The sequence below is a fragment of the Moschus berezovskii genome, chromosome 11 (genome assembly GCF_049115385.1).
Source record: "Moschus berezovskii isolate FMDL1 chromosome 11, NW_MosBer_1.0, whole genome shotgun sequence".
Taxonomy (NCBI): domain Eukaryota; kingdom Metazoa; phylum Chordata; class Mammalia; order Artiodactyla; family Moschidae; genus Moschus; species Moschus berezovskii.
In genome coordinates this window covers 26,051,198-26,063,505 of record NC_142470.1, presented here as the reverse complement: position 1 = coordinate 26,063,505, position 12,308 = coordinate 26,051,198, and the positions used below count along the sequence as shown (strand labels likewise).

At 44.6% G+C, this 12,308-nt stretch overlaps 1 protein-coding gene and 1 pseudogene across 1 annotated transcript; both read right to left on the bottom strand.

Moving 5' to 3' along the window:
* Positions 1 to 2,951: 2,951 nt before the first annotated feature.
* On the bottom strand, positions 2,952 to 4,493 carry LOC129540002 (chromobox protein homolog 5 pseudogene; annotated as a pseudogene).
* Positions 4,494 to 8,060: 3,567 nt separating this feature from the next.
* Positions 8,061 to 8,642, bottom strand: MSGN1 (mesogenin 1). Its single transcript, XM_055399299.2, has one exon. The coding sequence runs from the start codon at positions 8,640 to 8,642 to the stop codon at positions 8,061 to 8,063; it is 582 nt and encodes a 193-aa protein (XP_055255274.1).
* Between the last annotated feature and the right edge of the window lie 3,666 nt (positions 8,643 to 12,308).

Sequence of the window (12,308 nt, the reverse complement as noted above, 5' to 3'; positions counted from 1 at the left end):
TTCAGTTCCATGTATAATTAAGGAGAGTGAAAAGGTTGGCTTGAAGCTCAACATTCAGAAAACAAAGATCATGGCATCTGGTCCCATCGCTTTATGGGAAATAGATGGAAAAACAGTGGAAACAGTGTCAGACTTTATTTTTTTGGGCTCCAAAATCACTGCAGATGCTGATTGCAGCCAGGAAATTTAAAGACGCTTACTCCTTGGAAGGAAAGTTATGCCAACCTTGATAGCATATTAAAAAGCAGAGACATTACTTTGCCAACCAAGGTCCGTCTAGTCAAGGCTATGGTTTTTCCCGTGGTCATGTATGGATGTGAGAGTTGGACTGTGAAGAAAGCTGATCACCGAAGAATTGATGCTTTTGAACTGTGGTGTTGGAAAAGACTCTTGAGAGTCCCTTGGACTGCAAGGAGATCCAGTGCATTCTAAAGGAGATCAATCCTGGGTGTTCATTGGAAGGACTGATGCTAAAGCTGAAACTGCAGTACTTTGGCCACCTCATGCGACGAGTTGACTCACTGGAAAAGACTCTGATGCTGGGAAAGGTTGGGGGCAGGAGGAGAATGAGATGCTTGGATGGCATCACCGACTCTGTGGACATGAGTTTGAGTGAACTCCGGGAGTTAGTGATGGACAGGGAGGCCTGGTGTGCTGTGATTCATGGGGTCGCGGAGAGTCAGACACGACTGAGCGACTCAACTGAACTGAAGAATGAAATAGAATCGCAGGGACGGGGGAGCCTGGTGGGCTGCTGTCTATGGGATCGCACAAAGTTGGACACAACTGAAGCGACTTAGCAGCAGCAGCAGCAAGAATGAAATAATATATACGAAATGTATTGTAATGACCAAACCAATATAAGGACACACCTGGTATAAGTAGTAATGGCTTGGTTGGAGCACAACTGCCAGGGTTTGATTCCTAGGTCTGCTGCTGCTGAGTTGCATGAACTTGGATAAGTGTTCACCTCTCTGTGCATCAGTTTTCTCATCTATAAAATGGGTAAATGTTTGTCCTTATGTCATAAGGTAGTAGCTTCTTCATACTTCATAGGGATTAAAATACATATTTCATGAAAAGGACTTTGAACATTGCCTGACCCAGAGTAAGGACACAATAAATATTAGTTGTTGCGCCATTGTTAACATTATGGTTGACAATTTTCATTTGGTCACTTGGCACCCAAAAGAAATTGAAGGAAAACAATAAACTGTAGCCCCTGAAAACAGGTATTTCTAGAATCCAAACTATGATACCCTTGGAGGCATACAAATGCCCCAAGGTTGTTACAAAACTCACACTTTTCTCAAATTCCAGTCTATGAGAGAAAGAATGGCCATGCTCCATAACACGTGAGAGGAGAGTGGAAAATGTTTCTCAGTCGCTCAGTCGTGTCCATCTCTTTCCAACCCCGTGGACTGCAGCATGCTAGGCTTCTCTGTCCTTCACTGTCTCCCAGAGTTTGCTTAAACTCATGTCCATTGAGACGGTAATGCCATCCAAAAGGCATCACAATTTAAAATATGCCCTGATCTCTGTACATTCTAATAAGTTGCTTGCACAGTGTAAATGAAAATGTAAAACTTCTTCAAAGGAGAGCGTAGACTAGTGGGAGCTGCTCAAATTCAGAGACTTTGCTGTGACTTGTTTTGTTCTCAGCTGCATTTCCAGCACTTGAAGCACAGTACTGTCAAAACTATCAGTGGAGAAGCCCTGAGTGGAATCTTGGTGTGCATGAGTGCGTGCTCAGTCGTGCCCGATTTTTTGAGACCCCATGGACTGTAGCCACCAGGCTCCTCTGTCCATGGGATTTTCCAGGCATGAATGCTGGATGGGTTGCCATTTCCTCCTCCAGGGGATTTTCCTAGCCCAGGGATCGAACCTGTGTCTCTTATGTATCCTACATTGGCAGACAGATTATCACTGGTGCCACCTAGGAATCCCATGGAATCCTGGGCCCTGTGCCAACTATGTGACCTTGGGCAAGATCACTTGGCTTCCCAGAGCCTGTTTCTTTGTTTGCAAAATGGGCTAATGTTAGTGATCTTCTACAGCTGTTAAGAATAAAAGAGAAAAGATATAGAGAGCCTTTGGCCCTGAAACTTGGCACCTCACATGAAGAATCAACAGCTTCCATTGGCTGGCCTGGGACCAACCCATGCAGTGCCTGCTAAACTCTCCTGTCTCCTGCACAGCCCTGAACTCCAGCCTTGCAGGCCTCCCCTCTTAATGAAGAGAAACAAAAGTCAATAGCATTCACATGAGAAAGAACTTAGTAGGAGACTCTGCTAAGGAAAGGAGAGTGAATAGTCCCAAACCCGAGAGACAAACAAATCATATGTTTTTCCCCAGCCTCCTCAGAAGTATTTTGCTTTCTCCCTGTTCAGGGCTAGGGACTTTCTGGAACCAAAATATTAAGAGCAAGTCCTTCCAGATGCTCTAAGAGGCACTGCTTAGTCTTCAGTATTTCATTACGAGGTAGACGTTATCTCGGGTTTCCAGCAGGAGGACCGGAGGCTTTGCCAAGCTCTGGTTGCTGTCAAGCCAGCATGGGCTGAGCCCACAGGGGTCAAGGCACAGGTCCAGGCTCCTTCCGGCAGCTTGGAGTATATAGGGATCAGATGACGCCTCAGAGGAGTCACAGAACATCCTAAGCTACTGTAATTGGAGCTCAAGGCAGTAGTGGGTGTGTGCTAAGTCCTCTCAGTCACTTCCGACTCTTTGCACCCCATGGACTGTAGCCCGCCAGGCTTCTCTGTCCATGGGATTCTCCAGGCAAGAATACTGGAGTGTGTAGCCATTTCCTTCTCCAGGGGAGCATCCTGACCCAGTGATCGAACCCACATCTCTTGTGTCTCCTGCATTGGCAGACGGGTTCTTTTTTTTTTTCTTCTCCTGTGGAGCACAGTGATAAGCACATTTTTTATGGATGTGCTTAGGATAGAAGGGGGTGGGTAGAAAGGAGAGGAGGCAGGGAGCTGAATGTATTATATACAAAGAGAAATGACAGAGACCACCCCCTCCTTTAGCTCTTTGCTCTTTCTTTGTTTTCCGCATCCTCAGGATATGCATGCCACATCAGTCTCTCTTCATAAAATACCATCACAATTTGTGGACATTTAACATTAGCTTCTTTTGCAAGAACCAGGTCTGCTTCATCTGTGTCTTTCCATTTCATTAGGAACATTAAGTCGCCACAGGAATCTGTCGCCCCAGTGATCTTTTCTGGTTCCAGTCCTCTCTCAAAGCCCCGAGCGATATCATTGCTTTGCTCTCTTTTTTTTGGATTTGATACCATCAGCACTGTTTGAGAAATTGGATTTCCTCTTGTTACTTTCTGACTTCTCCTTGGGTTTGTTATTTTCACCCTCCTTCATCTTCTTATACTTTTTCATAAACTCAGAAATTAGCTCAGGGCAATCCAAGTTTTTCTCAGGTTCCCAAGTATTGTGCTCCTCAGAAAAGCCTTTCCACTTCAGCAGATATTCCACTTGTCCCTTAACCACATGCCTGTCTAGCATCTTCTCCACAACGTACTCCTCCTCATCTTCTGAAGAAGAACTGTCAGCTGTCCACTTGGTTTTCTTTCCTGTGTCCCACGCTGATTTACCTGAAGGACTAAGGCCACAGGGATCCTTGGAATTTCCGGGAGCTGAGCAGTTTAGGTCAGAGCGCCAGGGTTAAAACCAGCCCCGGGTTAGATGCATGCAGTTAAGCATTGTGACTATGGCCTCCCCGGATCGCCCCAGTTCTTTCTTTCCCTCTGGGCTAACAGAAGGGGCCTCCCCTCCCAGGTCTGGGGCTTGGCGGGCTGGCAGCTCCCCCGCCCCTACCCCGGCAGACAGGTTCTTTACCACCCAGGAAGCCCCAAGGCAGAAGTACCAAAACTTATTTGCATATGCATCTTCTTTTGCTGTGTGTGTTTTTTCTGTAAGACGTCTGAAAGTAAAAGTAATTCTGTCGACCTGTCAGTCTGCAGAGGCTCTCCCCCACCCCAGCTCTGACCTCTCTCCCAATTAGCTAATGTGACAGAAACTACAAGAACAAAGAAACCTCAGCCCGGTGTGAATTGTGGAACGTTTTATTGAACACAGATGAACAGCAGAAGTCAGGTTTCTCTGTGGATTAAGGACTCGAGGCGCCAGCAAGGAGGTGAAAGGAATTTCAGAGGAAATGTTTGGGGCGGAGGGAGAAGTTCAAAGGGAAATAATTTAGAGGAAAAGATGAATAGCCCCTTCAGAAATGCTTCAGACGGTAAAGCAAATGAGGGCCCCAGAGATGCGGAGGCAGAAACAAGGCTAAGAAGCCTGGGAGTGAGCATTTGCTGAGAAAGCTCTCTGCCAGCCCCACCCAAGGCTCACAGAACCAGCCGGGAAGGGTCTAAGCCTTGGAGTTAGAGCTGAACTCACTCGCTAACTAGCCAACCACATGTCACCAGCTGATCGGGTGGCTTTGCACCATGTAGCTGTCCTAAAGCTTTGTTTGCTCATCCTCAAAAGGGGACTAACGATGCCCAACTCCGGAGCTGTTAGGTAGATTACATGAAATTCTGAATGTGAAAACTTGGACCACAATATCCTAGATGCACACCTTATCCAAGTGCCAGAAATAACTTATTCCTAATCTTGAGCTACGCTCGAGCCAACTGCTTTTAAATGCTCTCTAGAGGAATCAGGGACACAGTCCAGCTATCTTCTGCACAAAGGAGGCGACTTCACTGGGGATTTTTTCTGGAATCAAATGCTGGTGGTCAGCTGCCTGTCCTGATCAGGGCCAACCTGGAGCTGCAGGTGATGTTAGGAAGACAAAACCCCTGGGTCCAAGGCCCAGTCCCAGAAAGTTATCATCTTCTCCAGGCTTTCCAGGGAGGACCTTAGGAGTCCTGAGAACAAACCTACCTAGTAGCTGAATGGCTTTCTAGAATTTTTTGAAAGTCAGGACAGGACCTCCTAACCCATCCACAGTGTTTGGTCCCTAGGGCAACCAAAATTACCCAAGCTATTTATAAAACATACTTAATGCTTGAGTTTGAAAAACCAAAAGCCAAGAGCATTTGGATTCTACTCTCTTTAAAATGACAAGGAAAATTCCAACTGATTCAAAGGCTGAACACTCCATTTCCTAAAATATTATTTCTCTAATCCTCCTCCCCCGACACAGGAAACACCACACACACACACACACACATATGGATAAATATATGCATACACATGCATTCTCACATGAACACCTGTATATGGTAAAGTCCCTTGAAGAAAATCTTAATATTGTTCAGTATTTTCTAGTTTCTTCTTTAAAACATCATCAGGGAATATATGAGAAGTGGATGAAGATTTGTATTCATAGGATGACCTTTTAGCAACTGTGTCCTACCACCATCCACCACCTCCAATGACAAGTTATACTTATTCTGCAGTTATAAAAAGCTGATCAGAAATTAAGTTAGATTCGTTCTTTGCACCATGGGCAAAGATAAATCGCAGATATATTAAAGATCCATATATAAATATTAAAATATTTGAAAATCAAGGCTATTTGGATAGCCTTGGAACTGGGAGAAATTGAGCAGAGGGGAGAAACACATAAGCCAGTTAAAAAAAAGAGAGAGAGAGAGATTTGATCATATAAAAATCAAAGCTTCAAAGAACATAAGACACCAGAATCAAAAGCACAAGCAAAGATGATAACAAAATGATAGATTGGAAGGAAACTTTTCAATACATAGAACATGTGAAGAGCTCTCCCAAATGATTAACAGGAAGATAAATAACCCAATGGAAAAATGGCAAAGACTATAAACTAGCAAGTTATAGAAGAGGAACCAAAATGAACAATAGTCACATAAAATTTTAAAAAATAAACCATTTCAAAGAGTGCATAGGAAAATTAAAGTTAACACAAGAACAACATGACTATTTTTCAATGCATTGAAAACTTCAGAAGACTGATAGTATCCAGTGGCAGCATGGACCAGCTGCTTCTGTCAACTCAAGCTGGTGGAGTGTAAATAACTACAGACATTTATAAAAGTCACCTAATGGTATTTATTTAAAATTAAAATGTGCATGCACACAACTCTGATTCAGGAATCCCATTTCTGGAAAATTTTCACAAAACCAGTGAATATTTGTCTGTGATGTTTGTTATAGCATTTTTGGTAATAAAAACTGAAAACAACCTAAACTTCATTTGAAAGGTGGTTCATTGGACAAATTATATTAGCATAGCATACCTGGCTATGGAACACTGTTGGAACTCTTCTTTCCACTATATTTTTCACATTTGTGACTTAATCTGATTCAATTTCCTCATCTATAAAGTCAAGGTAAAAAGGGTACATACAACATGATTTATATGTGTTAAACTGGAATGATTTTAACTGTATATTGCTAAGAAAAAAAAGCAATTTGCAGAATTCAAGGTATTCATTAAAATGTATATACACCTATATTTATTGGTACATGTTTGTATTAGCAAAGGAAAAAAGTGGAGAAGTTATACATTCAATTATGAACACATCTACCATCTTTGTAATTTGTTATTAAAAACAAAAAATCACCAACAGAAAAAAATGACAGGAGACGTGAGCAGACAATTCAATTGCAGCTGGTTAATACTGATTGGAAGAGAAAAATTCAGCCCTAAAAAAGCCCACTAGTTTTCAAGAATCTCCTTAATTCAAAGCCCCCATTTCCATGCCATGTGCCAGCAAATTAGCCAAGCTGAGGGTGTTAGAGCCACCCAGCCCAATGAGGCACTGTGAAGAGAGGTGTGTGTTTGTGGTGGGGGCGCATGTGAGGTGATTTGGGGATTCGGTGGGAGGAGGAGGAGATGTGGATAAAGAAAGAAATCTCTTTGGAGGGGCTAGATATAGAATTGCATTCTAATCCTCACCCTTGCACTTATCTCTAAAGCCAAACAAATCTCCTTTTTGAGCTAATTTCTTCATTTGAGGGGCTTCCCAGGTGGTGCACGTGGCAAAGAATCCACCTTCCAATGCAAGAGACTCAAGAGATGTGGGTTCAGTCCCTGGGCTGGGAAGTGGCAACCCACTCCATTATTTTTGCCCAGAAAATTTCATGGACAGAGGAGCTTAGTGGGCTACAGTCCATAGGGCCAAGAAGAGTCAGACATGACTGAACACCAGACTTTATTTGACAAATGAGTAAGTGATGGGATTCACTGAGGTCATATACACAGCAGGCCTGGCTCCCCGAGAACCCACCCCTCCTTCCATGCCCTCCCCAGCTCTGTTAAGACTCCTGGCTATGAGGCTGAGTTTTCCTTCTCTTCCTCCCCCGACTAAGCCCTTCATTCGCTGGCCTCTAGCCTCCTTTTCCTTCCTTTAAGAGAGAAGGGAAGCCTTTAAACTTCCCTTAAGAGAGGAGCTAGCCTTTAAACCCTCCACTCTGTCTTAATATAACTTATCTGCTTGTGAATTTCTATTTACCATGACACTTATTTCTTCTGCACTTAAGTGATATTGGTCCCTGCAAAAGCAAAGACCTTATTTTAGTCACACACACACACACACAAGCACACAAACAAAAACAGGAGCACTACAGCCCTTTACTTGATGCTCATCTTTCTAAATAAGAATCCAGGTGTCACCCGGGATCCAGTACAAAATGCAGATTTAGTTAGCAACAGGAAGAAAACTCCCCGCACCAAAATGCCGGGAGAGGGAGAAGATTAATGGTAACAATTTTACATGCTTGAAAAACAAAATGCATTTGAAATCACTGACCCTTTAAAATACCTGGAACAGACAGAAAAGGACAAAGCCATCTGTGTCTTTGCAAAGGGCAAGTCTCTTCAGAAATGGTGGCAAAACTGGAAGCCAAAAGTACCTGCTTGTCTGGCAGTTAAGTGTTCTGGATGTTTCTGAATAGTTCAGTGGGAATTCCCTTAGACTTTTCCAGACAACAAGATCACACTCACTCTATGAAAATAATCAGGTGCTGCTGTTCCAAGAGCTGGTCCAGGTCTTTAAAGCTCCTCTGTCCCCCGCCCGGAGTGGGGCTGGGTGGCGTGTCCCCCAAGTCCCCAGGCTGAGCTCAAGCGCTTTGGGGCCGGGGCTCTCGGCCACTGTTGAGAAGGTCTGTGAGCTCTCCGATATACTTGATGGTGTACTTCAGCGTCTGGATCTTGGTGAGCGGCTGGCCCCTCTGACTGTAGACAGGGGGCAGATAATTTCGGAGGGTGTGCAGGGCATCAGCCAAGGTCCTCATCCGAAGCTTCTCCCTCTCGCTGGCCTTCCGTCTCCGCTGGACGGACATCCTGACCTTGGTGCCCTTCTGGACCTTGGTGCCGCTAGAGCCCTGCAGGTAGGCAGGCGGGAAAGCCAACATGTTGTAGTCCACCTCCACCAGGCCGCTGGTCCCAAGGCTGCTGCAGTCATCGCCACCCCTACCATTGGCACCTCCGTGCCCACAGGCGAGCCCGGCCACAGCCTGACAGGGAGAGGAAGAATAGGACTCCAGGGATGGAGCCGGGGAGAGGCTCTGGGCGGGAGAGGCCTGGGTCAGCTCAAAGGACCCCGCCCTGTCTTTCCAGTCCCAAGAGGACAGAAGGCCAGGGCTGTCGGAGGAGCCCAAGCCGTCTTCCAGGCCGAGGAAGGTCTCTCGCAGGTTGTCCATGCCTGCGACACAGCTGCAGGGAAGATGAAGCCCTGGCAAGTGAGAAGGCAAGTTGTGCCGCCTGGCCAGGGCAGGGCTCTCTTTTATGACGGCCGGGGAGAAGTGATGAAGTGGGAAAGAGGGTCGGGTAGAGGGAGTTCAAAGGAGAAACCAAGGACCAAGATGGAGAATGAACTCTTCAGGTGTCACTTTCTCCTCATTGATAATTAGCATCTTCCAGCTAAAATGTCTTTAAACAGAAAGGGCTCTGAGAGAAGAAAAAAGGAATTATCTAGTTGTAACTAAACCAATTAAGGCTGCATAACTAGACTTAGCATTGTCCTGTGGAACTCATTAATGAGGGAGCCAAGAAAAACAAACCTGGGGCAATCTGCAGCAAGGAGGTGGTGGCGCGGGGCCTGCTGGAGAGGAACAGAGCCCCACCTCCCAGAGGAGCCACGACCACCTAGGTATTTCAGAGCGGAGGGGGTGCTCCGTGGGAGAATCAGGGTCGTTTCGGGACAAGGTAACCCCTCTGAGCTTGGACCCTATTGTTTGTCAAATGCAGACAGTAGTTCTTACTTTGTGTGGCTCTTAGGGGGAAGGCACACAGTGGATGCCAGTTTTCTTCTCTCCATCCTTTTGCACGTTTCCTTGGGTTTTGCAGACAAGTTCCCAGAATGCTCACACTCAGGATGACAAAAGCCAGCAGCTCCAGTAAATCCAGAGCCTCAATGAGCAGGAAATATCCTCCAAGAAGCTTAAAGCCCTTGCTGTAACTGAGCAGTTTGGGATTCCCCACAGCAAACAAATACCAGGCAATAGAATGCTCCTTTAAGACAGGACTTCTGCAGAATACCTGGCATGTAGCCTTCTGAGACTCTTTTTAAAATCCAGCTGCAGAGTCACACCTTGTTTTTTGAAATGTATAGAGGAAGTGTGAAATTAACTAGGGAGCCCGTTTTCCCCATCACAGCTCCAAATGCCGCCAAATGTGTTAAGTTGGATGGTCCTGCTAGGTTGCTTCACTTCCTAATGCTCTGAGAGATAGACCTGGTGTTTTGGAAAAGGAGTCTCAGATTCCCCATTTGTCCCAGGAACAAAATTTATTCTCCATGCAACTAATTCTACAAATTAGTAGGAACGTCAGCATCACAGTGAGTTACATTTCATATTAATGTGTCCTTTAATATGGTTATTTAAGCCCCTTTGCAATTATTGAAAAGAAATGTCAATGGTATAATTAGAACATTTATGGTATTTTTTAATTAGGTTGGCTCAGGGGGAGAAAAAAAGCTCTAGCAGGTAATCTGTGGAAGAATGCTCTTAATTATGCCATTTGCTGAAGGACCCTAAGCCATATCTTGAAGAAGAATAATATTAATGAAACTAATAAATTCAATAAATGGCTCTCTTTTCCCTTCTCCTTTTTCTCTTCCCTCAACTCTTATTGGAAAGTCTAGAATCTGTTGATTCTACCCAAGAAACTTTACCTATTGGTATGAAAGAAACAAGTGAAAGTGTTAATCACTCACTTGTGTCAGACTCTTTGTGAACCCATGGACTGTAGCTTGCCAGACTCCTCTGTCCATGGAATTCTCCAGGTAAGAATACTGGAATGGGTAGCCATTCTCTTTTCTGGGGGAATCTTCCTGGTTCAGGGATCAAACCTGGGTCTCCCACATTGCAGGCAGATTCTTTACCATTGGAGCCACCAGAAAAGTCCAAAAAGTGAAAGTGTTAGTCCTAAAACCTGCTAGGCTCCTCTGTCCACAATTTCATTTGATTTCGGTAGAGGGAGGTGCCCTGAATGCAATTCAGAGAGAAGGGGATTCTCCATAGACCTGAGGGGACTCTGCTGGCCCCTGCTATGGTTGGCTTTCAGGCCTCATGTTTTGAACTTTACAATTTCCCATGTAAAACTATTTCTGCTTCCAGACTCCATAAATGTTTTTCCCTCTCTAAAGCATCTATCTGGGGTTTCCCTTGTGGCTCAGATGGTAAAGAATCTGCCTGCAATGTGGGAGATCCAGGTTTGATCCCTGAGTTGGGAAGATCCCCTGCAGAAGGGCATGCCAACCCATTCCAGTATTCTTGCATGGAGAATTCCATGGCCAGAGGAGCCTGGTGGGCTATATAGTCCATGGGATCACAAAGAGTCAGACACAACTGAGTGACTAACACACAAAGCTTCTTTCTAAAATTGCTGATTTCTTAAACTTCTATTTTCAGAAATTTCATTTCCTAAATGAGACAGTATCTGTCAAATCCTTGGTGTCCTGCAGACCCTTAATAAATGTAGGATTGGTTCTTGCTGTTACTATCTATTCATGGTCAAACTCATCAGTATCAGAACGGCCTACTGGATTCTGACTCCTCTCCCCTGGCCCTGGTCACCCAGCATTGCTGGTCCTGGAAAACTTGCTCTTAGAACAAAGAAAATTGCCTGGTTTCCATACTTGTCGATGTAGACTTTTCCACTCTTGTGAGAAACAAACCAGAACTAGACTTGCACCTACGCTTCTGGTCTCCATGAAGCATTCTATGCTCAGTCAGAAGAAACTGGAGATGCAGGAGAGCCTAACATCCTTAGCATCTGAAGGCCTGGAGTTGGGTCCACACTAGTTGATGTTTTGTTTTTTTTTAATCTGCCTTGAAGACCGGGTCACAGAAACTGGACAAGACTAAACAGGACCCAATAAAGCCTAGATGACAGTGTGAAATAGCAAGAGCCAGAGTTCACCTCCTTTAGAGCAAAGGACTCATCCCCTCAGGACCTTAGTATTTTAATTTGTAAAAGAAGGATAATAATATCTGTTCTGCCTTCTTTGTGAAGAGCATCTGTAAAATGAAGCGTGTAGACCAGATCATTAAACCTCCTTCCAGCTCTAAAATGCAATGAAACACATTACTGTGCGATCATGCCACTTGATCAAAAGACCAGCTGTCACACCCATGAAGGGACTTAGAGACTACTGAGCCTATCCTTTTATCTACATTCTGGAGATGACAATGACTTGCTCAGTGTCACACTAAAAGGCTGTGGCAGAGATGGGAACCGAAAAGCCGAAGTCACCCGACTCCCAGATCTGTCATGTTAGTTTCCCTTGAAACTAACATAGATTAAGTGATAAGTAAGCTTTCATATCAGTCAGGATATTTAGTTCCCGCAATACTGCTATTGGGATAAATATTTTAATATGAATTGAAATGTCATTCACTCAAAATATTTATGAGATATTGTGACTATGATTGTAACAAATTAAAAAGAAGTCTCCACACAGAAGTAGAGAACAAATGTATGGATACCAAGGGGCGAGGGGTGTATAGATTGGGAGATTAAGATTGGCGTAGATACATTCAGTTCAGTTCACTTCAGTTCAGTTGCTCAGTCGTGTCCGACTCTCCGCGACCCCATGAATTACAGCACGCCAGGCCTCCCTGTCCATCACCAACTCCCGGAGTTCACTCAAACTCATGTCCACAGAGTTGGTGATGCCATCCAGCCATCTCATTCTCGGTCGTCCCCTTCTCCTCCCACCCCCAACCTTTCCTAGCATCAGAGTCTTTTCCAGTGAGTCAACTCGTCTCATGAGGTGGCCAAAGTATTGCAGATACATTGCTATATATTAAATAGATAACTAATGAGAACTGACTGTATGGCACAGGGAACTCTACTCAGTGCTC